The 27,532-nt window shown below is 38.4% G+C and overlaps 1 protein-coding gene across 1 annotated transcript in view; it reads left to right on the forward strand.

The window, feature by feature from the left end:
* The first annotated feature begins 13,287 nt into the window (after positions 1 to 13,287).
* cat (catalase) overlaps positions 13,288 to 27,532 on the forward strand; it is a 35,512-nt gene continuing 21,267 nt past the window's right edge. Inside the window, exons 1-6 of the mRNA XM_066701059.1 lie at positions 13,288 to 13,462; positions 15,286 to 15,457; positions 16,681 to 16,791; positions 24,109 to 24,239; positions 25,130 to 25,234; positions 26,138 to 26,263. Of these exons, the coding sequence (XP_066557156.1) occupies positions 13,397 to 13,462; positions 15,286 to 15,457; positions 16,681 to 16,791; positions 24,109 to 24,239; positions 25,130 to 25,234; positions 26,138 to 26,263 (711 nt within the window). The 5' untranslated portion in view covers positions 13,288 to 13,396. The remainder of the gene's footprint in view (positions 13,463 to 15,285; positions 15,458 to 16,680; positions 16,792 to 24,108; positions 24,240 to 25,129; positions 25,235 to 26,137; positions 26,264 to 27,532) is intronic.

The raw sequence follows: 27,532 nt of genomic DNA on the forward strand, positions 1-27,532 counted from the left end.
TCAATGCATAATGGGGTGGATATACTATTTTTTTCCTTTCACACATTTGTTTGACACTTGTTCTACAATGTATTGATTTATGTTTTAATCTTTTACACATATTATATTACCTTTTTCATACACATTCAGTGGTGTAACACCAGCAGGTGGGACTTCTGTTGAGTGGTAGTGTGTGCAACTAACTTACACCTATGGACACTTTGGTTGATTTACAACATATTATTTATTTCCTACGGGTCCAAAGTTAAATTTCTTAATTGTTAGATCCAAACATTATTGTGGGCTTTGAGATACAAAAACTACTAATGATGCGAATAACAGAATATTTACATACAGCCTAGTTTGTTACTTTTTTCAACATCTGGTCCTTATTTTCTCTCTGGATAAACTACAGACTGAAAAATAATTACATGGGTAATTTGCACATATATTACCTTCTATGTCTACCATGTGAAGCTATGTGTGCAAGCTCCAGCAGGCCCACACATTTTTATCTTTGAAAGGGATGCTTGCCTATTCATGTCTTTTTTTATTATGAGCTCATACACCTGCAGATTCTTACAGCATAATGTAGGTGTATATATTCTGAACCATCTATTTTGAACATTGTTCTGGTGATTTCAAACAACTGAACTTGATAGTTTAAATTGGGTAAATCATTAGATCTTTAAAATATACCTTATCATCTTCTACATTTGTGTTTGTTGCATCAAACATTACTGATTTATGTATGTATTCTTTTTTTTTATCATTCTCAAAAAAGATGAATTGGGAGCTGATTGTTCTCAAAACAGTATACATTGAGCAGTTGCATGTTGCCACACTTGAGAGATACAAGGTGGTTCTGTAAAATAAGCATTCTGACTGATTGGATTGAAACTGAAATATTGGGGACCCATATTTAAATTAGCTATAATGCTGCTTGGAAGCCCAGTATGGAAAACAATTTTGAATGCACTTTGTTTCAAACAGCATCTGAGATGAAGTTGAAGGAACTTTGAGCCAGCAACCCTGCAGACCTTTTTTTAGTTAATTCATTTGGCAGTAGTTTATTGTAATACAGCCATGAAATTTAAGTCAGGGAGTGAGGATATGTGCTCCTAATGTAAACGTTTGATTTACAAGAAAGCTACTGGAAGAAATTCAGAAGAAAAAAAAACAGATAAGAAACAAATCAATTTCAAAAACATGCATAAACCATAAGATTGCATAGGCAATACAATTTCAGTGAGAATTGTATAGAACCAGTAGATATAGAAAGGAGAATAACTAGAACCAGCTTTAGCTTTAGCCATTAAATGAGAGGAAACACTCCCCCCTGGTGGAATGTTTCTTTATTGTGCACCAAATGCATACATTAGACTTTTTTGTAATTTAAGAAAATAGCATACCTGGCAAACAAAGTGTTTAATGCTCGTTAACAATCTGGTTCACAATGTTGTCACTTTTAACATCAATGTTACTTGCACTTCTTGCTATAGTTATAAACTTGATATTTCATTCAATGCACCTGCAAATCACTCGAATAACATAATATTTTTTTGAGCATAATGTAACAAGTTATTACATTATTAATTGGGTAAACAAATGTAATGACTTGAACTAATAATGTAATAACATACTTCAAATAAGTGTATTTAAATTTTAATTATTGGTTATATAGTGTCACACTTCCATAACACTTACCCCATAGCCCTGTTGGTTTATCTATCAAGAAGCTGTTCAGCTGACTATATATACCAAATCTGACTCCTGAATCTTAGCCCTAACTAGCAACACACAAACACACATACACACACACACACGCATGCACGCACACACACACATTTATAGTCATAAGGCTATGTATATACTGTAGATACACACACCTGTTCTACAGAGAGAAAGAGAGAGAGAGAAGAATCTTGGACAATTTATTGTTGTGTTACTTAAAGGTTACATGAGTACTTGCCATATACACAGTTTTTAATTGCTGAGAATCAAGTACAGTCATAACAAGCTCATCAAAGACTCAGAATCAGAAGAAAATGTATATCCATTGAAAATGTATGCATTTTCTTTAGCAGTCCTTATTGTTGACCACTAGATGGCCCTTCATAGAGATGTTATCATGTCATGTAACCCTAACATGAGGCTGTAATTTTCTGTCTGCAAACCTCTCCCTCCTTCAACACAGTGTTGAAAGGTAAGTAATGAAATGGAGTGAATTAAAATTATTAGAATGAGATTCATGCAAAATATAAGGTTCCGTTTTGAATGCCCAATAGCCCCACTGCAACACAGAAGTGTTTTTCAATGTCACAAGACAGGATGAAGATTTTCAGCCATAAAATATTCAGTAAAGGTTTCTGTTTATCTCTTACACACATGAGGAGAGACTGGAGTCATTTAAATCATTTCCGATCTGAACATTCATTTAAACCCAATTCCAGATGGCAGTTGCCAATTTGCTGCCGAGGCTGGCCACCCTTGAAATTTTCCATTCTGCACCAACATTGCATCAAGAAATTGTTGTTGATCTAACATAGCATCTGCATGGAGTTGATGGGATGCCACTCTCAAAGTATGTGGAGGGGACATGGAGTGACTACTTAAAAAGTATGGCACAACATGGCACATATGGTGACCACATAACTCTTCAAAAAGCCTCCCAGATATTCAATGTTTAGTTTATTGTTGTGTCAATTCTTGGTTTGGATGCAACCTCTCTCTGGTAGTTATTGTGAAAGCTTGACAATTATGGTTGTTGGCCATATTGTGCAAAGACATGGGGAACATTATGTAAGTAAGCTAGATGGACCAGTCATTCTTGCATTCAGGCCATTCAGGAGGTAGAGAAAGACTGTCTTTTAGAATACCACTCACGACACATACTGGAGCTGACCATGAGAACCATCATTTTTTGACTGAATCTGTTTTTGAAAGTACAGTGGGGGAAAAAAGTATTTGATCCCCTGCTGATTTTGTACATTTGCCCACTGACAAAGAAATGATCAGTCTATAATTTTAATGGTAGGTGTATTTTAACAGTGAGAGACAGAATAACAACAACAAAATCCAGAAAAACGCATTTCAAAAAAGTTATACATTGATTTGCATGTTAATGAGGGAAATAAGAATTTGAGCCCTTTGACTTAGTACTTGGTGGCAAAACCCTTGTTGGCAATCACAGAGGTCAGACGTTTCTTGTAGTTGGCCACCAGGTTTGCACACATCTCAGCAGGGATTTTGTCCCACTCCTCTTTGCAGATCCTCTCCAAGTCATTAAGGTTTCGAGGCTGACGTTTGGCAACTCGAACCTTCAGCTCCCTCCACAGATTTTCTATGGGATTAAGGTCTGGAGACTGGCTAGGCCACTCCAGGACCTTAATGTGCTTCTTCTTGAGCCACTCCTTTGTAGCCTTGGCTGTGTGTTATGGGTCATTGTCATGCTGGAATACCCATCCACGACCCATTTTCAATGCCCTGGCTGAGGGAAGGAGGTTCTCACCCAAGATTTGACGGTACATGGCCCCGTTCATCGTCCCTTTGATGCAGTGCAGTTGTCCTGTCCCCTTAGCTGAAAAACACCCCCAAAGCATAATATTTCCACCTCCATGTTTGACAGTGGGGATGGTGTTCTTGGGGTCATTCCTCCTCCTCCAAACACAGCGAGTTGAGATGATGTCAAAGAGCTTGATTTTGGTCTCATGTGACCACAACACTTTCACCCAGTTCTCTTCTGAATCGTTCAGATGTTGGCAAACTTCAGACGGGTCTGTACATGTGCTTCTTGAGCATGGGAACCTTGCGGGCGCTGCAGGATTTCAGTCCTTCACAGCATAGTGTGTTACCAATTGTTTTCTTGGTGACTATGGTCCCAGCTGCCTTGAGATCATTAACAAGATCCTCCCGTGTAGTTCTGGGCTGATCCCTCACCGTTCTCATGATCATTGAAACTCCACGAGGTGAGATCTTGCATGGAGCCCCAGACCGAGGGAGACTGACAGTTATTTTGTGTTTCTTCCATTTGCGAATAATCGCACCAACTGTTGTCACCTTCTCACCAAGCTGCTTGGCGATGGTCTTGTAGCCCATTCCAGCCTTGTGTAGGTCTACAATCTTGTCCCTGACATCCTTGGACGGCTCTTTGGTCTTGGCCATGGTGGAGAGTTTGGAATCTGATTGATTGATTGCTTCTGTGGACAGGTGTCTTTTATACAGGTAACGAGCTGAGATTAGGAGCACTCCCTTTAAGAGAGTGCTCCTAATCTCAGCTCGTTACCTGTATAAAAGACACCTGGGAGCCAGAAATCTTGCTGATTGATAGGGGATCAAATACTTATTTCCCTCATTAACATGCAAATCAATTTATAACTTTTTTGAAATGCGTTTTTCTGGATTTTCTTGCTGTTATTCTGTCTTTCACTGTTAAAATACACCTACCATTAAAATTAAATTACTTTTTTCCCTCATTGTATGCCTCAAACCTAACCATTTTGTGATTACAATTTGCCATTGGTTTTCTGACTAGTGTCACTCTCACTCAATCTTGGTCATTTGAAAAGATCAGATCAGATCAATGCATACACTCTCCCTGGTTGGTTCCTTGACAAATTGAGATAGAAAGCAGTCATTTACCATTTCAACCATTTCTATTTCTGCTTCTGTAGTCCCAACTGGGCTTTCCCAGTCTATGTTTGGGAAATTGAAATCCCCCACATCCACATCCTTGCTACATGCAGTCCTGATTACTCTGTACAATGCAACATCTTTCTGAATATCTGAGTTGGGTGGTCTGTAACACACTCCTACCACTAATAGTCTGGATCTTTTATTCAAAAGTTTAGCCCACTATGATTGTGTTTCATTAGCAGGATCTAATTTGAATTATTCTGCCTCGTGTCATTTCTGACATATAATGCTACCCCACCCCCCCTTCGATTTTGCCTGTCCCTCCTAAACTGTGTGTATCCTTTCAACTTGTATTCATCCCCATCATTTTCTGTTAGCCATGTTTCTGTCACTCCTACAACATCATAGTCACACGCCAGCACTGTGGCTTCTATGTCTAACATCTTGTTCCTTATACTCCTGGCATTGAGGTACAAACATTTCAGGACTTTTCTACTAGCAGTTTCCCTTTGTTTTCTTTCCTTAGTGGAACATCTCCCATTGTCAGAGCTCCCTGCCCCCCTGGTCCCTAGTTTAAAAGATTCTCAATTACATTTGTACCAAAACTCAGGAAATTGAGGACCAAAAAACACTAGCCAAAATGGTTTAATAGAAGTATGCAAGAAAATATCAAGAGAAAGAAAATGTTGTATAGCGCATACAAAAGGGATAGTGACGAAACAAAATACAAAGAATATATTGAACTGCAAAGAGATCTTAAGAAAGGGATCAGGAAAGCAAAGTGGGAAATAGAAAGAAACAGATCTTGGAGCTAAAACTAATGCAAATACTATACTACAATACTACAAAAGCAAGAGGTCAATAAAGGAGGAAGTGAAACAGATAAAGGGCAAAAATGTAAGTATCTTGGAAAATGAACAAGATGTGGCAAATGTTCTAAATGAGTATTTCACAGAGGTTTTTACAAGTCCAGTCAAATCCTAAGAGAGATCAGGATAAATGAGGAGGAGGTACTAAAGGAACTAGCAGAAATATAAGCAATCAATTCACCTGGGCCAGATGGTATATTTCCAACAGTTCTAAAAGAAATTAGGGAAATTATTTATAGGCCGCTAACTCAAATATTCCAAATGACACTTAGAACAGGGGATGTGCCAACAAATGACAGCAAATGTCATACCAATCCACAAGAAAGGGGACAAAACTGAGCCAGGAAATTACAGACCAATCAGTCTCACCTGCATTACTTGTAAAATGTTGGGAAAAATGATTAGATAGAGAATTGAGGAGCATCTTAATGAAAACCATATTCTTGGAGATAGTCAACATGGGTTTAGATGAGGCAGATCATGTCTTACTAATTTATTGGAGTTTTTTTAACATGCAACTGCAGCTGTAGATCACATGAAAGCATATGATATGATATACTTAGATTTTCAAAAAGCTTTTGATAAGGTTCCACACCAAAGACTGATCCTCAGATTGGAAGCTGTAGGTATTCAGGGTAATGTAAGTAGATGGATTATGAACTGGTTGATGTATAGGAAACAGAGGGTATCAAATTAGAGGAGTTGCTTCTAACGAGTGAGGTTGTTAGTGCAGTTCCACAGGGATCAGTACTAGGGCCTTTGCTGTTTCTAATCTATATTAATGATCTGGATTCTGGGATAGTTAGCAAACTTGTCAAATTTGCAGATTATACTAAAATAGGTGGCTCAGCAGATACAATATCGGCAGCACAGGTTATTATTATTATTATTATTATTATTATTATTATTATTATTATTATTATTTTTATTTTTATTTCTTGGAAGAAGCCCTTATCCAGGGCGACTTACAACATAAGTGCAAAACAAAGTGCAAAAATACAGTTAAGTACAAGGCATCAATCATTACAAATTCAAGTTAACTAAAACATAGTAATACAAAATACATTTTACAAATTCCAATTTACAATTTACACAAGTACAGTAAGTGAGGTCCTACATCCTGGAAAGTGAAAGCTAAGTGCTGTCAGGATGTAGGGTCACAGTCAAGGGCTACGGGAAAGGGAGCAAGAGGAAAACAATCAAAAGCACAAGAGGCATATTAAAACTGTTTATTCAAAGGGCCTTAGATACTATTCAGTTGTGGGCCAACACCTGGCAGATGAAATTTAATGTGGACAAGTGCAAGTTATTACATGCAGGTAACAAAAATGTCCACTATAATTACACTATGGGAGGAATAGAACTAGATGAAGTAATGCATGAGAAAGACCTAGGAGTCTATGTGGACTCCTCACTCTACCCATCAAAACAATGTGGGGAAGCAATAAAAAAAGGCAATCTGAATGTTAGGGTATATTGTCAAATGTGTAGAATTGAGAACAAGGGCAGTAATGTTCAGACTGTACAATGCACTAGTTAGAGCTCATCTGGATACTGTGTACAGTTCTGGGCTCCACACTTGAAGAAAGATAGGCAGTTCAGAGAAGAGCAACCAGACTTATTCCAGGTCTGAAGGGAATGTCCTACTGAGAGACTGAGGGAACTGAACCTTTTCACCCTGGAACAGAGGAGACTACGTGGGGACTTGATTCAGGTCTTTAAAATCATTGAAGGCATCGACCACATCAAACCAGAGGAGCTTTTCCAGATCAGCAAGGACACATGGAACCAGGGACACAAATGGAAATTGGGCTTCAAGGCATTCAAAACGGAAAAAAGGGGACACTTCTTCACAGAGTCACAATCTGGAACAAACTCCCCAGCAATGTGGTTGAAGCTGAAAATTTGGGAACATTTAAAAATAGTCTGGATAGGATCCTTGGATCACTTAGATATTAATGAACACCAAACGAGCACGATGGGTCGAATGGCCCCGTCTCGTTTGTAAACTTTCTTATGTTCTTATGATAAGGAAGAGAACAAGAATTTAAAATTAGATACATGCATTGAAGACTACCAGTGAAGCATAAATGAATAACGGTGTGTGATTTGTGGTGGAAAACAACATCACAAAGTCTACAAAGGTGTCTTTCCTGACCACCCAAGATGTCCAACTAAGAGAATTGAACATGAATTTCAGGACTGGAAAGGCACTAGAAACAAACTTTTCAGAAATTCTCAAGTGACGTCTGCAGGAAGTGTAACCAAGCATGCATGAGAACCCTTTACAAATCACCACACATCTAGTAAATGAAAATATGTATATTGTAAAATGATTTAAAAAAACAAAAAAACACCTCTTTCTCAGGCATATCATGTTGACTAAAACTTGATGGTTTTTGAACTTAGATTTTTTCTATTTTGTCAATTTATGTTAGTGTTGTGCATGTACAGTGCTTACACATTATACACTGGTTACAGTATCTGTTCACCCAGACGTGCTGGTAAAGTAGTTAACATCATCTCTGCAGAGCAGTTGTGACTTTCTTACTCTTACAAACAGAGCTCCTAAATATGATCAAGCAAGAAAACATTACAGTTCACCAGGGGCAGATTCAATTCAAGATTTTACATGGTGCCCACTTGTCAAAAGTCAAGGTAGCGAAAATTTACCCAGAGCTGGACCCAACCTGTGACAGATGCAGTCTTGCTGCTGCCTCTCTTTTTCATATGTTGTAGTCATGTCTCATGTTGACTCCTTTCTCAAACCATACAGGTAATGATTGCCACCCCCCCCACACTAATTGTACCATTTTCTGGGCTGCAGTACAAAACTGTGGACTTTGTAACCCTTTTTGCTAGGTGCCTCATTTTATTTGGTTAGAAGCAAAATGAACATCTAATGTTCATTGGAATTGGAACATTTCTTAAAACAAAATACCCTCGGGAGTTTAACTGCAGAATTTTACAAAGCGTGGCAAACCCTTTCTTTCCAATGTTGAACAGCTCAGAATGTCCTGTCTTCCATAAATGTACACATAATAAAATAAAATAATTAAATAAAACTATTGGCAAAACTTCCCTTCTCCTTCTGTCCTTCTTTCTCTTTCTCTCACTTTTTTATTAAAATATCTACAGTTACTGGTGTTATAGTTGTATTTTCCTCATGTGTATTCCTCTTGTTGTGAGGTCATTGATGAGCAATGACCTCAGTAGTTGGGAAGAGAAGATCAGGGTAGATTAAATAAGTGTCTAACGCAGCAGATATGAATGAAGCAAACCAGAGTGAAGGGAATAATTACTATATTTTTCAATATCAAAATGATTGAAAGGCAAATAATAATTACATAAGCATTCACGATTATTTTCAGCAGCCCTTGCATGCCTGTAGAACCAAAGAAAGAAGAGAGTCAAAAACATAGACTGACACTCACACTGATGCAAAGATTTCTGTAAACAAGGAAAACTAAAGAAAGCAGTAATACATGTGTGTTAATTGATCATTATTCTTAGTATAAAGTTATTTAACAGACAGATTTATCCAAATACTGGCATTCAGTGTACCTCCTATATTCAGCTTTACAAAGATAACAATGTCAGTATAAAAACAAACTTCCACACATTACAGTGAATTAAATTAAAGAGGAGATCAGAATCGCCTACATGCATACTCTTAACAGGCATGTCAGATTGATTGAGGAGACAGGTCCAGTATACAGGGCAGATCTTTTAATACTATGGTTTGGCCATACCTTCGTTTTCATCTTCTTCATAATTGTCCTCATCCAGTTGAAGAAGATGAAAAAGCATCCACAAGTCCTTGGTGAAAATAAATTAATCATTAGGCTAGAATACAAATCTTCTCCCTGCTGTATGGCATCAGAAATGAAGTCTAGGTACACAGAAGTGAATGGGATTTATTTGGAAAACTGTATAATAATGTTGAAATATGCCAATGGTTTCATTAAAGCTTTTCGAATAAACCAAAATCATAAACAATAAACACTACTCTGCATGATGGAGATATCTGGTGACAGCTACAGCTCACTACACTTCAGATTTGTTCTTCTTTTTTTATCCCCCTATTAATGAATATGTCTATGTTTACCAGAATGTAGTTGGCAGAACATTTGGCTGGCAGGCTCATAGCTATATGACAGATCACTTACTCATTTTGTTCTTCCTCCTCCTCAGCTGGTTCTTCATCTAGCTCCTCTTTTTCTCCCTCCGATGTGGTGAAGACATGTTCCTTTCATGTGTCCATCATCACTATCTTCCTCCTCTTTCATGTGTCCATCATTGTCATATTCTGCCTCTTTCTTTTGTCCATCATCATCCTCCTCCTCCTCCTCCCATGCACCTACATGTTGCTCCTCAAAGTCTCTGATGTAGAGCCTCCTCCTGACCTATGTCTTGTGTGTGGTGGAGTCCCCACTGCAGGTTATCGATCTGCTCTTGTAATCTCTGAAATCGACCATGCAGGCACCCGCCACATGGCACAGTAAATATATATCAGAGCAGAAACAGTGGTCTGAGCATTTGCACTCTCATCTTTGTTTGTCTCCTCGATTAGAGCTCATATGCATACTGTGATTACCGACTGTCATGTGATATACTATATACTGTTGTATAGGTGGCTTACAAGAGTACGTTATAATCTATACATAATTCTACATTAACAACTTGACTAAAACATGATTGCATTTCTACAGATATACACTCACCTAAAGGATTATTAGGAACACCTGTTCAATTTCTCATTAATGCAATTATCTAACCAACCAATCACATGGCAGTTGCTTCAATGCATTTAGGGGTGTGGTCCTGGTCAAGACAATCTCCTGAACTCCAAACTGAATGTCTGAATGGGAAAGAAAGGTGATTTAAGCAATTTTGAGCGTGGCATGGTTGTTGGTGCCAGACGTGCCGGTCTGAGTATTTCACAATCTGCTCAGTTACTAGGATTTTCACGCACAACCATTTCTAGGGTTTACAAAGAATGGCGTGAAAAGGGAAAAACATCCAGTATGCGGCAGTCCTGTGGGTGAAAATGCCTTGTTGATGCTAGAGGTCAGATGAGAATGGGCCGACTGATTCAAGCTGATAGAAGAGCAACTTTGACTGAAATAACCACTCGTTACAACCCAGGTATGCAGCAAAGCATTTGTGAAGCCACAACACGTACAACCTTGAGGCGGATGGGCTACAACAGCAGAAGACCCCACCGGGTACCACTCATCTCCACTACAAATAGGAAAAAGAGGCTACAATTTGCACAAGCTCACCAAAATTGGACAGTTGAAGACTGGAAAAATGTTGCCTGGTCTGATGAGTCTCGATTTCTGTTGAGACATTCAGATGGTAGAGTCAGAATTTGGCGTAAACAGAATGAGAACATGGATCCATCATGCCTTGTTACCACTGTGCAGGCTGGTGGTGGTGGTGTAATGGTGTGGGTGATGTTTTCTTGGCACACTTTAGGCCCCTTAGTGCCAATTGGGCATCGTTTAAATGCCACGGCCTACCTGAGCATTGTTTCTGACCATGTCCATCCCTTTATGACCACCATGTACCCATCCTCTGATGGCTACTTCCAGCAGGATAATGCACCATGTCACAAAGGTTGAATCATTTCAAATTGGTTTCTTGAAAATGACAATGAGTTCACTGTACTAAACTGGCCCCCACAGTCACCAGATCTCAACCCAATAGAGCATCTTTGGGATGTGGTGGAACGGGAGCTTCGTGCCCTGGATGTGCATCCCACAAATCTCCATCAACTGCAAGATGCTATCCTATCAATATGGGCCAACATTTGTAAAGAATGCTTTCAGCACCTTGTTGAATCAATGCCACGTAGAATGAAGGCAGTTCTGAAGGCGAAAGGGGGTCAAACACAGTATTAGTATGGTGTTCCTAATAATCCTTTAGGTGAGTGTAAATAATAATATTCTAGATGTCCACTGCACTGCAAAACTGTCAGTTATACAACTCAGGGTTGTAAAAATGGCCATTCAAATCTGGTTTATACAGCCTTTCCAAGACACAGAAAGAAAGTTCTTAACTCCTTCAACATACAGCTCCTGATAATTTCTCTGGTATATATATTCACAGTGTTCAGGGTTAGAGTGAGTTTTCATTTTTTCAGACTATATATTGTATAGTCTCATATTTCAATCTATCACTTCTTGTTGAACTCCTTGGTTCAGAATAAAACTGAACCTGCTATACTGGATTTCACCTTGGGTTTTGATTAACCCATGCGGATGATTGAACATGTTGATCTTTTTATATTACACACACACGCACACACTATTGTGTAGGTCCCCCTTTTGCCGCCAAAACAGCCCTGACCCCACAAGAGCTGCAGTTTTGGAGATGCTCTGACCCAGTCGTCTAGCCATCACAATTTAGCCCTTGCCAAAGTCACTCAGATCCTTATGCTTGCCCATTTTTCCTGCTTCTAACACATCAACTCTGAGGACAAAATGTTCACTTGCTGCCTAATATATCCCACCCACTGACAGGTGCCATGATAACAAGATTATCAGTGTTATTCACTTCACCTGTCAGTGGTCATAATGTTATGGCTGATCGGTGTCTATAGGTACTGAGAGCTCCTCCAAAAATGGTGAAGGCAAACGGACAGCAACTATCGATTTAATGAATATTCAAAATCACAGTTAGCTTTTTTGAAAAACTGACTGTGGTTATGAATATTCATTAAATGGTTATGAATATTACAAATGTAGTAGGAATTACACCCATTTTATATGTGTAGCCCTGATTTTAGGGGCTGCTCAGCTGTCTCAGTTGTTTCATGGCCAGGTGTGTGTTATTCCCTCATTACTTCAGTTACAGGTAAGCAGATAAAAGGTCTAGATTTGATTTCAAGTGTTGCATTTGCATTTGGAATCTGTTCCTGTTAACCTGCAATATGAAGGCCAAAGAGCTGCGACTGCGACTGAAGCAAGCCATCATTAGGCTGAGAAATCAAACAAACCTATCAGAGAGCCACTGTCACTGCTCTACACTATGAGATACACATTTTTTTTTTAATAGGTCGAAATCTTAAATTGATTATGGAAATGTAAAAAGGACATAGAAAAGCATATATAGCACTATATGACAATTAATAAGTGTTACATTAGGCCTTTTAATAAACTGATATAATGTAACAATGTCTGTGAACAAAGTGGTTTGTTAAGTTTAATCGTACTGTGTGACATTTTGATGGCCACCCTAGCAATCAATGCAACTGGACGTCAAAACTGTATAGATTCAATAAAGAATCCCCACATATATTCACACTTCATGTGAAACTATGTTATTCTGTGATTCTTGAAGTTTCATAATTACTAGTCACTGAATAATACGTATTAATTATTGATCTTTTACTAGAATTGTTATATCGGTAATTGGTATAAAATGACGGTCCAAGATTACAAGATACACATCCCCTGATCTGACTCGGTTTGATCATCTGGAAATTTCAATGTTTATAGCTTCCTCTGTGCTAAAGCAGTGTGTTTACAAACCTCTGAAAACATCCAACCTTTGCAGTCGTATAGTGTATAGTAATGTAGTTAAACATATTTATAAAGCTAAATCAATCGCCTGAAGAACTGATACAAAATAAAGATTGTAAAAACGTCCAATTATAACTTCATGGCTGTCAGCTCGACTCCCGCATGATCTCAGCACTTTGTTGCTCAACTTGACTCCTGGGCGGGGCTTTGTGCTGAATGAGCGCAGGGTGGCATTTGGCAGCCAATGGGAGCCCGGGAGGGGAAGGAAGGGGTGGGTTTTACAAGCAAGCATAGAGTTTTGTGCAGAAAAGCAGGTAGAAGGAAAATACAGTAGGATATCAGCACCAAATTAGAAACAGTACAAATATATTTGCAAAATCCAAGATGGCCGAGAACAGAGAGAAGGCAACTGATCAAATGAAACTATGGAAAGAAAGCAGAGGTTCCCAGGTAAGTGTTGTAAACTACGTATGGTTATCTAAACCGATGCAATGCACAATGGGAAAATGTCTTGTGTGGGCCGCAGAGAAATTCAGTACATAGGTCACCGACGGGGTGCATTGTAATACGGACAAATACACACTGATCTTAATGTAGGCTGTTTGTAAACGGTATTTCTTAAAATGCAAACATTTATGTAGATGCATACTAGATGCACTAAATATAATGCATTCTACTTTATGGTTCACCGGATCCAGCGTCGTTGCTAGGGATTTTCGCTTATTGTGCATTTGAACTCCGATTAAGTTAGGCAGTGCATGCACGTCAGGTTTTATAAATACATATTTATTAAAGTTATCTACTCTGATTGAGGATTGTGTATTTATTTATCTGTTATGGCCAAGCGTGCAGGTGTTGTAAACGACCATTTCCAGTTCGACATCAGCATTGGGACGTCGTCAATATTCCTTCACTTACATTGTCTTAAAATGCTTTTCTTTTTGATTTTGTCACTTACCAGAGATTGAATTTAACACATGAACCATGCAAACCTGTCCTAACACATACTGATAATAAATCAGTTTGATTTAGTAAGTATTATTTAAGGTTCACCTCATAAACACCCCGATGTGATGTAGCCTATAGACGTGAGGAATATTTCCAGAAAATCGAGATCTAGAAGTAGCTCACAAACAAGAGAGATGCAAATATTGAAGTGAACTGTTGTTCCTAAATTAAAATTTGCAGTTTGAAAAGGATACTCTAAAAGTCAGCCCATGTATTGCGTCAAGTTGTTCTTTGGAAAAAAATGTTCTTTGAAAGTCATCCCTTTATTTTGAAAGGATAGATTGTAAACCAAAATCATCGAGATTAGCAGTGAAAGTGACTGATTTTTACTATTGCATTGCCAAGACTCAATAGTCAAATCTACTTTTCCCCCCAAACACACCAACAACAATAATACAACAAATGTGTGGTAAGTAAACACACCACACCAGACCAATGAGATTTGCAGCTTTCTTTAAGTACAAAGAGCTTCATAAGCAGTCGTGGAATAGTGACCACTGACCTTTATCCCACATACTGCACTCTTACATAACAGTTTCAATTCAGTATAGCACAAAGGTAATCCAAGGACAAGTTTAAAAGTATGTAAAGCAAAAATAAATTGTAATGCTAGAGCTGCAATATGGGATGCAATTGACAATTCATATAGGCTATTTTGAAAATAACCTTTTTAAATTGTGTCCTAGCTGAGGTTTCTACTTGAATAACATGTTCCAAAGTGTTCCACTGTCGAGATGCAAACACTATCAGAAATCTCATGAATGCTTTTTGGGGCTCCACAGCTTCTGTATTCATGTCAGGCATGTCTTGTTTCAGAGTGTTAGCCATTGTTTTATGCTTTGAAAAGAGAGCATTTGCAAGCTTTGTTCTGTACTGAATGTTGTCTGACAATAGCCAAGAATCTTAAATGCTGAAAAACTTTTGTATACTCTGAAAAAATGTAGCATTTCTGATTGCATACTGCATATGCATTAAGTTTACCCCATAACCGCAAATAAGTAGTTATACATATATGTATATTTCAGTATTTTGTAATAGATTAATAATGCCAAATTGCTTTTGTATTAAGTGGTTAATCTAAATAGAAAATAAGTTGGAGTGTAAGAATCAAAGTTTAATTCATATTGGTTGTTAATAACGAGTTATTTTGTCTTAAACACATTTAACCAAAAACACTGGTGAATATCTAAACATTTGAATTATTTATGTGTGCTCTGGAGTGTTGATACTGCCCTGTTAATTTGGGGTTCCTTGTGTTTTTCCAGAAAGCAGAGACTCTGACTACTGGTGCTGGTGTCCCAGTGGGAGACAAATTGAATCTCCAGACGGCCGGACCACGCGGTCCCCTGCTGGTCCAGGATGTGGTGTTCACAGACGAGATGGCCCACTTTGACCGGGAGAGGATCCCAGAGAGGGTGGTGCATGCCAAAGGAGCAGGTGGATACAGAAAGGACCGAAAAAAAGCATTCAGTGTGGTCATCCAGACCGCTTGGGGGATATGAAAATAGTTTGAGATTTGAATATTTTCATTTGAACAATCCACCTACCTCCAAAAAAAGCAATGTGTTCATCTTCATTGTACTCCAAATCTCTATTACAAGAAATAGCCACAAAGGCTCTGTTTTCTATTTGTTTCACTTTATTAGGGATGCAACGATTATATACTTTGATGGTACGATATAGTCTGAGGGATGAACACGGTTTCACGATTATTATGCATTAATTTACACTAGGGATGTATAAAACCACATGAGCATTCTTTAGAGGTTTTATTGTACAACATTTATTTGATGGCTTTTGTTTTTAACAGTTTCTGCCTTTAGAAACATAAATCATACAGTTACCAAATAATACAGTACAAAATAAATACAAATAAAGTCTCTTTGGAATTAAATATAAGATACCTCTGTTAACATCCATGTCATTATTTCAAAACAAAACAAATGGAGTTAAAAGCTGCAGGGCTCTTTTGATCAACTAGCCTATATTACAAAATTGTTTAGTATTTTCTATTTGTTTTTTTTTTCTAAATTTCTTCTGGACCTGAGTAGATATAATAGAAGTTAGACTACTTTAAATGAAATGTGTGAAAATAACAGTAAGAAGACAAGACAATTTGATTTTTTTTTCTTGTTGGGTAGTGTGCTTAAATTTCAGTTGTTAAGGCAGTTTGAATTAAAGGCATCTCTGCTGTATTGAAAAAGGAGGAAACTGCAGTTTTGCTAAGGTATTTCCTGAAGAATTGTACAACATAGCCTTTCATGTCCGAAAACTGCCACTTCTTGAATGTAATACTTTTAAGTCACATTTTGCAGATTCATTCCTTTTCAGTGTAGAATTTGAGTTGCTGACAAAGCCCCAGTTGTAGCAGAATTAAATATTCCCAGTTCTTAATTTGCAGTGGGCCCTTTAGTCTCCTTTAATGCGATTTGCTTTGAAACTGAGCTGTTTCAATATTCGTTTCAAAACTCCAGGAGACTGAAATGGACACTTAAAAATGTCTCGTGTGTTGCCATCGCAGAGATTCATGATGCCATTTTTCCGTACCAGTTGTATATATGGGATTAAACGGTTTAGTGAATTGCTGGAAGGGGAGCACGGGCAGGTCTATGTTGGATAATGTTGAGTTTGATTTATATTTTTCCCCTCTTCATTCACAGGGGCGTTTGGGTATTTCGAGGTGACCCATGACATCACCAAGTTCTCCAAGGCCAAGGTGTTTGAACATGTAGGAAAGAGGACACCCATCGCAGTGAGGTTCTCCACAGTCGGTACGTAAGGATGCAGACACGTGCTGTGTTCATTGTTACCTGGCATATCACTCAACTGTAAGTTATGAAATATTACCTTGGTTAGCTCTTATTAACTTACATAGCCCTGAATAATGGAGTTTCCCTACTATTCTTACAGATGCCAAGTATGACATTTGTACCTGCTTATAAATATACAGTGAGGGAAAAAAGTATTTGATCCCCTGCTGATTTTGTACGTTTGCCCACTGACAAAGAAATGATCAGTCTATAATTTTAATGGTAGGTGTATTTTAACAGTGAGAGACAGAATAACAACAAAAAAATCCAGAAAAACACATTTAAAAAAAGTTATAAGTTGATTTGCATGTTAATGAGTGAAATAAGTATTTGATCCCCTATCAATCAGCAAGATTTCTGGCTCCCAGGTGCCTTTTATACAGGTAACGAGCTGAGATTAGGAGCACTCTCTTAAAAGGAGTGCTCCTAATCTCAGCTCGTTACCTGTATAAAAGACACCTGTCCACAGAAGCAATCAATCAATCAGATTCCAAACTCTCCACCATGGCCAAGACCAAAGAGCTGTCCAAGGATGTCAGGGACAAGATTGTAGACCTACACAAGGCTGGAATGGGCTACAAGACCATCGCCAAGCAGCTTGGTGAGAAGGTGACAACAGTTGGTGCGATTATTCACAAATGGAAGAAACACAAAATAACTGTCAGTCTCCCTCGGTCTGGGGCTCCATGCAAGATCTCACCTCGTGGAGTTTCAATGATCATGAGAATGGTGAGGAATCAGCCCAGAACTACACGGGAGGATCTTGTTAATGATCTCAAGGCAGCTGGGACCATAGTCACCAAGAAAACAATTGGTAACACACTACGCCGTGAAGGACTGTAATCCTGCAGCGCCCGCAAGGTCCCCCTGCTCAAGAAAGCACATGTACAGGCCTGTCTGAAGTTTGCCAATGAACATCTGAATGATTCAGAGGAGAACTGGGAGAAAGTGTTGTGGTCACATGAGACCAAAATTGAGCTCTTTGGTATCATCTCAACTCGCAGTGTTTGGAGGAGGAGGAATGACCCCAAGAACACCATCCCCACTGTCAAACATGGAGGTGGAAATATTATGCTTTGGGGGTGTTTTTCTGCTAAGGGGACAGGACAACTGCACTGCATCAAAGGGACGATGGACGGGGACATGTACCATCAAATCTTGGGTGAGAACCTCCTTCCCTCAGCCAGGGCATTGAAAATGGGTCGTGGATGGGTATTCCAGCATGACAATGACCCAAAACACACAGCCAAGGCAACAAAGGAGTGGCTCAAGAAGAAGCACATTAAGGTCCTGGAGTGGCCTAGCCAGTCTCCAGACCTTAATCCCATAGAAAATCTGTGGAGGGAGCTGAAGGTTCGAGTTGCCAAACGTCAGCCTTGAAACCTTAATGACTTGGAGAGAATCTGCAAAGAGGAGTGGGACAAAATCCCTGCTGAGATGTGTGCAAACCTGGTGGCCAACTACAAGAAACGTCTGACCTCTGCGATTGCCAACAAGGGTTTTGCCACCAAGTACTAAGTCGAAGGGCTCAAATACTTATTTCCCTCATTAACATGCAAATCAATTTATAACTTTTTTGAAATGCGTTTTTCTGAATTTTTTTTGTTGTTGTTCTGTATCTCACTGTTAAAATACACCTACCATTACAATTATAGACTGATCATTTCTTTGTCAGTGGGCAAACATACAAAATCAGCAGGGGATCAAATACTTTTTTCCCTCACTGTAAATGTCTCCCTTGCTGTACTCTTTACTAGCATGTCATCTGCTAGGAACCAGCTTCTTCTATTCCTTTACAACAGATACAATAAGACAGTAAACATTTTTTTCTAAGTTGTGACTGTATTCAATTCCCAGTAACATTGTAGCACAATAAGTCGGGCTATAAATATCACTGTGTTTCATAAAACCTGTGCATATACATATGTTAGCCCATCAGACACTATTTTATTTTTCTCTTTGTTTGGTGCTGGAGTTGCAGTCATGTTTCGTGTCAAGCCTGCCCATTTTTATGGCAGTTGCCCTCAATAATGCTTTCTAACATTCTCATGTACTATAGTCTCTGACTATACTGTGACCATTGTTTTGTGTGATGTCTGTGTGTATCAGCTCTGTTACAATTATGCTCACACTCTGGCCTACCTACTGTAATTATTTTTTTGTCATTATCTATTTTAATATCAGGCAGCCTCAATCTTATTTTAAGATAATGAGGTGTGAAAATGGCAGTGTTGGGTCAGCTACTTGGAAAATGTAGTGAGCTAAGCTACCAGTTACTCTACATTAAATGAAGCTTCACTACACTGAAGCAACCCCCCAGGGAAATGTAGCAAGCTAAGCTACAGCAACATGGCAAAAGTAGTTTACTACATCTAAGCTATTTAAAAAATAGTAATAATAATAATATTGAACCAACTTCATTCCAAGTCAGTGCTATCTCAGTGATCAATAAAACTGTCAGTCAAACAGATAGGCAGGCAAAATTGTTTATTAAACAATAAGCTGTGCTCTCTGCTCTCACTCTTCCAAAACCAATTTGGAAACAAAAACAAACAAAAAAACATGTGCTCCACATAATAACAAAACCAGGTGTCGAGAATGTGTGTGTGTGTGTATGTATGTGTGTGCGTATGCACCTGTGTTTGCATGAGTGCTCAATTTAGACTTGGGCACATTTGCAGGACAAACTGTAATTTAACTCAAAACTCAATAACTCCGCTCAAACCACAGTAGCAAAAGAATAAAGACCTGCTCCAAACAGTAACAACATGGCAAAAACAACATCCTCTAAATAACATTTGATGTGTGTGTGTGTGTGTGTGTGTCTTGGAAATTGAGAGCAGCTTTTTTTTGGGGTTGCACAGTATGCACCTAAAAACATACTTTTTCTCTGTTTCAATCAATATCATGTATTTCTCGAGGTATGGCCACGGTGACTCCCTCTCCGTCCTCACCCTCTGCCATCTTACCATCAAGTAAATCAATCTTGCGTGTCTTTATTTGCAGGCATCAGCCCAGGGATTGGTACGGAAGTGCTTCTGTCTGCTACATATACAGTTCCGTGTATGGCGGTGGCGTCAGTTACTGATCCTTCGCAGTTGTATTTCAGACTTGAGCTTGAGCTTCAGAAATGCTTGGGAAAATGTAGCTTGTGTGGACGCTACCGCACTATTTGGTCAATAAAAGAGCTTCGCTACTGAAAATCTATTTGATTCAGAAAACAGCAACGCTACCACCACGCTACTGAGAAATGTATTTAAACTAGTAAAGGTGCTATTTGTAGCGACGCTACTGCCCAACACTGGAAAATTGTCCTAGGATAGCATTCTGTCCCTTCCTTCAATACATACAACATGACAGATAGGATATCCTGTAAAACAGAACATCTGCACAGAAAATGACACAATTATTCTCCATGCCACCAAAAAGGGATGAGAGACCCATTAAAAATTTACATTCTGAAATGGCAACATTATCACTGAACTGGTGATTCTCTGATGACTTTACTTAAAATAGTATTATTATTTATTTATTGGCAGATGCCCTTATCCAGGGTGACTTACAAAACTTAAGAGCAATACAAAGTGCAAAGATACAGTACAGTTCAGAGCATAATGCAATTTACAAATTCCAATGTAAACATGCCTATAGGTAATATACAGCAAACAATACAAGTCCTAGAGAGTAAAAGCTAGTAAGTTAGCTAAGCTAGTAAGTTAGTAGCTAGCATCATTAAGAGCAAAGGGAAATGAGGCATAGGGGAAATCAAAATAAATAAATCACAATAAAATAATAGTAACAAGTATTCCTAATCCTAATTGTAGGATTTAGTTTGCTAGCTTGCTACTCTTGTTACCTGTCATGCATTTTCCCCAAAAAAGGAAGGTTTTAGCTCCCCTTTGTGAGCTGCCCAGCCTTTTATAGGGCATGGGCCAAGCCCTTCCACACTCCACTCTCCCCAGTATTACAACCCTACTTTTATTAATTACTATTAAAACCTTTTCAAATAAATAACATCGACATGCACTTTAATTGCACATGGTTGTCAATGATTTACCATCTCGCCACGCATTTTGTGCAGTGTCAGCCGAGTGCAATGTTTGTAAGCCTTAAACCCTGGACTATGATCTTATGTGCTCATCCAGATAAAATTCCTAAAAAAAATATAAAAAATAAAAAGTTGGTTTGTTTTGGAAATTAGCCTGATCAATCAAAATGTATAATCTACACTGAACTAATGCCACTACCCAAAGTACAAAAAAATCACTATCTGTAGTATTCTGCATGTCACATTTTGTAACAAATAGAGAGATGTCTCTAATTTACTAGGGCAGCAGTGTGGAGTAGTGGTTAGGGCTCTGGACTCTAGATTGGAGGTTTGTCCAATCCCAGGTGGGGACACTGCAGATGTACCATTGAGAAAGGCACTGTACCTAGATTGTGCCAGTAAAAATCCAGTGGTATAAATAGGTAATTGTATGTAAAAAAATAAATAAAAAATGTGATGTATTGAAAAAATGTATTTAGAACAAGCAACGTTTCAATCTAAACGAGATTTTCATCTCGATGTGAAACACAGTTGCAAACCTTTTGGTTATATACTAGGTCACTTGAATGTCATATTCACACAGGTGACTAACAACACTAATTGAGCAGTCTCACTGTTAACTAATTGGTCATCTTGCCACGACTCCATCAAAATACCTGCCAGTGTCGTACATCTCATAATTCTTGTTAAACTTATAAACTCTATATCCCATTCCCTCTGGAAATGGGATACAAAATAATGATCATTAAAATGTTTGGACAAGAAGATAAATGTCCTGTTGTCCAAAATAAGCTGTATCATAAACCAATCTTTTTCAGTATTTTAGACATATGACACTAGGTAAAGCAAGGAGAGGGTGGCATTTAATTATTTTCACTTAAAAACGTGCACAAATTCTTAATTTGATATTTAAGGAATTCTGTTCTCCCAATCATGGCACATATCTTTCCTAAACAATGCAGGAATTTACTAGCATTAGCCTATACATTTTGTTACACATTTTTAGAGTTGATTTAATAGACTGAGTTGTCTTTCAGTGATGGTCTGAAGGTTTATTCCAATACATAGAGACAGTGTATCAGAGCAGATGTCATAAGTGAGATTTTTCAACTGTACAGCCCTTAGTTTACACACTAAAAATATACACTGATGACACATTAGAAAATCGTAACCAGCAATGCGGTTGATCTGAATGATGTCGGGCCTTTTATTCACAGCTTTTCATTACTTTTGTTTTAAATCAAGAGAACTCCACCTTCAGACACTACTTTTAAATTAATGGAGTCAATATTGGCGAGTGGAGCTTCTGTTAATATTCATGTACAGCCTTACCAGAGCATGTTGCAGTACATACTTACAGAAGAGGAACCGGCAGCATGTTGACAGAATGTGCATACATTGGAATTATTATATTTCTTAGCAGATGCCTTTATCCAGGGTGACTTATTTTTATTAAGTTAATCACACACACATCCAACTTGCTAAGTATGTGCAGGGTATTAAAAAAAAAAAAAAAAAAAAAGGTAAAATCCAAAACATTACCCCTTACCTGACAATACTTTTTAAATCTGGACAGGTACTGAACAATTGGTATTTTTTAATTAATATTTGAATAGTATAAATACTAATTTGAAATTCACATTGAACTTGAATCATTTACATTTGAATTGTCATGAGATCTTGGTTTATAAAGAATTAATAAGTACTGATCTATATCGGAAACCCACTGAGAAATTCTCTGCCAGCAGCCAGTTTTCATCCAGTACAGCTGAAGAAAAGTCATCCTATAAGTCAGTTTAATAGATTCCGAAGGATCTGTAGTTCAGATGATAGATACTCGTATTGCTGCAATATTCTAGTAAACACCTGGTTTAAAGAAGAGGTTACTTTGACCATTGGATAGACACAGCTGCTGATCGATTTAGTTCCATCTCTCAAACTGATAGTTTACGACCTACAGAAAAGCCAGTATATGTTCAACCAGTACAATGTATTACAAACTAGAGGTCTTCACGGGTCCAAAAATGTGTGCCCGAACCCGAAGAGACCTGGAAGTGTGCTATCCGGACCCGACTATTATTTGAAATCTAGACCCGGACCCGACCTGATTGAACCCGGTCAGCACAGATTCCACAGCTAATCGCTATTAACAAGTAAATTTAATAAGTTGTGAAAATAAAACGTTGTGTCTTACCTAATGCAACATTAGTAGCCATCTCTCCTGTACCGGACCGTGACGCACACAGTCCATCCTCCTTGCCAGGACAGCTGGTAAAATAACATCCATGTTGTTCCTCTTGCTGATTGAAAGCGCCTATATAGTCCGCTCATTATTTCAGTTCAAACGTCCACTTGCTGTCACGGTGGCGGAGGACAAACGCGACTTTGCAGCTTTGCAGTTTTTTTGTATCTAGCATAATACGATAACTTGAACTGTAATAACGACTGCTTATTCAGTGCCACGGCGCTGACATTAGCATTACTAATGTGCTGTCATTGTGCTCTGAGACGTGTCTGTCATAGATTTAGATACAAAGTGAACGAACTCCAACTACGATATCTCAAAAATCGCGCCGATGCCAATAATGCACTCACCGATATGTCTCATGTCAATCACCGATATGGCGGAATAAGTCCCGCCTTCTAAATTAAAAGAGCCAATCGTCAATTGATAAAGTCCGTCGCGTCACTCGGGTATTACACACAATGTTAAACAGACCCGGGACCCGAAGTACAAGAATGGGACCCGACCCGGACCCGGCCGACCGTTTAAAATATGGACCAGAACCCGTACGGGTCCCGGGTCGGGTCCCGGGTCCTCGGGTTCGGGTGGACCCTTGAAGACCTCTATTACACACTTTTCGGCTATGGGATATTATTTTAAGAAGGTCATTAGGCAACATTATGTCATTAATTCTGATCCGTCCCAGAAATTTTCAAGGAGCCCCCTCATTTGGTATTTAGTAGACTACAGTTTTAGAGATTTAGTGGTACACTGGGATTCTACTTTTTTGTGATATACCAAATTGAAATTATGAATGTATGTAATTCTTGTTGGCTGGTTGGTAGAAAAGCATTGAGCAGTGATGAGTTAAATGACCTCACCTCATCCAAAAGGATTTATGAATTCATCATCCTGGAATTTGACTTCAACATTAGCATCACATTTCAACATAAGAAAGCTCTTAACATAACATGGTAAAGCTCTTTATTTTTTTCTTCACGCAAAGCTGGGGAGTCTGGCTCCGCAGACACCGTGCGAGACCCGCGTGGCTTTGCAGTGAAGTTCTACACTGATGAGGGGAACTGGGACCTCACAGGGAACAACACCCCCATCTTTTTCATCAGGGATGCCATGCTGGTGAGTACAGCATTGATCTCTCGACATCTTCATCGCTATGAAGTCTATGCTAATAGGCATGCAAAGGTAAAGCACAATTGAGGTGTAATCCCTGGTCAGTGCTTTTGCAATTTGCAGCTGGGTACTGATCAAGAAAGTATTGCGGATCGATGTAGGGTTATATGCATGCATCCCTTTCCCCCCCACAGTCCCAGCATAGACGGGATAATTGGAGAGCAAAGTCATCAACTACAACATTCCCTTAGTTCTTAGGAGAAAGAAAGGGATAAAAAAGTGTAGTATGTGAATAAACTTCCTAAAACTTATTTTTGCAAATACATTCTGCCTTCCTTCCTCACAATCATGTCTTCTTATTTTGTCCCTTCATGCACAATTTCCTAAACACCCTTCACTTACCCTTTATTTAGTCATTGTGTGTTCATTTAATTATGTAGCCTATACACACTGCTCTGCCATTGCCTTGTGTTCTTCTACAATTTAGTCACAAATGTTTGTGTATGATACTTTTTAGTTAATTATGATGTGCAGTAGGGATGTAATGGTTTCACGGTACACCTCGGTTGTAAAAACAGACGGTTGTCATACTCTTGCCATTTTCTCATTCAATATATGCATTAAAGGTGGGGTATCTTTTTTTTTTTTTTTTTACATTAAAAGTTGGACCTATTGTGGAGTAGTGTAGAGTTTTTGAGAGCTTATTTCTAGGATTAAAGTGTAAAAGTGAGCTAAAAGGCAATCTTACTTTTCCGGAAACAAAATGTATTAGCCTCCACCCAATTCCATCTAATGAACTGGTGTTTTTTATTATTATTTTAAACTGTGACTTGTATTTATTTGTTTACACTTTGTTTCCTTTTAACTGCTAATATACCCTTCTCCTCTCCCTCTAGTTTCCTTCCTTCATTCACTCTCAGAAACGTAACCCCCAGACCCACCTCAAAGACCCAGATATGGTGTGGGACTTCTGGAGCTTGCGTCCCGAGTCACTCCATCAGGTATGTCAGCGGATCTGAGTTTAAGTGTTTTTTTTTTTTTTTTCTTAGTGACATCAAAGCCATGCATACTGTATTTCCTGGTACAGCTGATGCAGGCAAATGCATATGTGTTATTATTCCCTGTATCATTGTGATTTGTGAGTTTTCAGCTTTTTTACTCTTCATCCAAGTAATTGGCTAATCAGACCAATTATGTGACTGTGATCTGTGTTTAGTACAAAAGCCAGAAACCACTGAAGGCCTCCAGGCACTGAGTTTGAGAGCCCAGACCCAAGGCATGGATATACCTAAATGCAACCATGTGGGCTGGGTTTCATCATCCATAGTTTGGTCTATGTATAATGCTTATGAAAATGCAAAATTCACATAAAATATCAGAAAACACTTTTATTATTATTATTATTATTTGTATTTCTTGGCAGACACCCTTATCCAGGGCGACTTACAACATAAGTATAATACAAAGTGCAAGAATACAGTTAAATACAAGGCATCAAACATTACAAATTCAAATTTACATTATACAAAGCAATTCAAAGTAAAATACATTTTACAACTTCCAATTGAGGTCATACATCCTGGAAAGTAAAAGGTATGTGCTGTAGGGTCACAGTCAAGGGCTACGGGAAAGGGAGCAAGGGGGAAATCAATCAATAATACAAGTATTAGTAACACAAGAAGCATGATAAAATGCTTCAACTGGTTTAAATTGTTAAAATTACTAAGACTTGCAGACTAGACACTTGGATTTGTGTTTCAACTTTCAAAACCATTTTTGCTTTACCTTGTCATATCAGGGTACAGGTGTACAAGAAATGAATAGGGACAAATGAAATCTCTTTTGACCAATTCTAACCATGAACCGATGTTGATGCCCCGGCTGTTGGCTCTCTCCCTGTTAAGGTGTCCTTCCTGTTCAGTGACCGAGGTATTCCTGATGGCCATCGCCACATGAACGGCTATGGCTCCCACACTTTCAAGCTGGTCAATGCTGACGGACAGCCTGTTTACTGCAAATTCCACTACAAGGTAAAGCTGCTTATGGTCTGTGTATGAGGAGGTGTTATAATGACCAATTAGGTGCAATCAATCCAGTCTTTCCAAATTCACACTGGGTAAACTGTACTTTGTACAGCGACTGGCTGACATTCAAAGCTTTTTTCCTCAAAGTATGTCCACAAATAATCCAGCAACATTTCCCATACTTCATGTTATGTTACCCAACATTAATTGTATTTCTTTGTCTTGTATTCTGCCGCTCTTAATATATTTGTTATTTTTTACAACTTTTAGAGGTACTTTATGAAAATTGGGAGAATGTCTGTGTGCTTTTGTAGAATCTGTTTCAAACAGTTTTACTCCTGTGTTGTAGCTTTGACTGTGATTTTCAAACAGTGCAAAATAATGAGCTGCTTGCAATGTAATTTCTTAAACCTCATTGGGGTCACTTGTACCCCATTTCCACTGGCCATGTTTAGGTCCACCTCCGTGTTGCCGGGTTGTAACCGTGCACCTAAACTTTGCTGCCAGCGTTTAAACTACATGGTCGTGAGGTACAGCTGCCCTAGGAAGTGACTGTAAGACACGAAATGTCAAAACGCAGTCTGGAACACTCGGCATTCTGGGATGTAGTGTTTTAAACTGGAGGCTGAAATACCCCTAACATTAAAGTGCAATTAAACTTTGAGCTGAAATGTTTTTACGACATCTAACACAGTCTTATAGTATAAGTTATACCAGATATTCAAAAGTACAAACCGGGACACATTGAAACAATATATAAAACAAATGACATCACTTAAAATTTTATCTAGTTTATTTTGTTTACCGCGCATCGTAAATAACTGTTACTTCTCGCTGTATCATGATCCATTGAACACTGACAATATAGCTTAATTTAAGTATCCTATATATTCTCCCTTATTATTTATCTGTGGGAGAATGAACTGCGTTGCTTTATTAAATACAGTGCACCTGGGTTTAAATCTGTCCCTTGTAGCCACTACACATCTATATCATGAAATATACAGTATGACATACAGTCACAGCTTGTATATGTAGTTTCTTAAGAAAAACAAATGCATGTATATATAAATATGGACAACACTCTGGGATCCATAACTGACTCGGAACAGTTTTTCCACAAATTCAGTGTTAGTATTTTTTCTTTGTATACCTACAGCTTCATCAATGTTGTAAAATAAAAGAATCACACATCAATAACATCGCACGTCGCATCAACTTTTATTTGAATGGGATTCCTCTAAAAATACCTTTGACACTTTGTAATTAATGGAT

The sequence above is a fragment of the Amia ocellicauda genome, chromosome 4, assembly GCF_036373705.1.
Source record: "Amia ocellicauda isolate fAmiCal2 chromosome 4, fAmiCal2.hap1, whole genome shotgun sequence".
NCBI classification, from domain to species: Eukaryota; Metazoa; Chordata; class Actinopteri; order Amiiformes; family Amiidae; genus Amia; species Amia ocellicauda.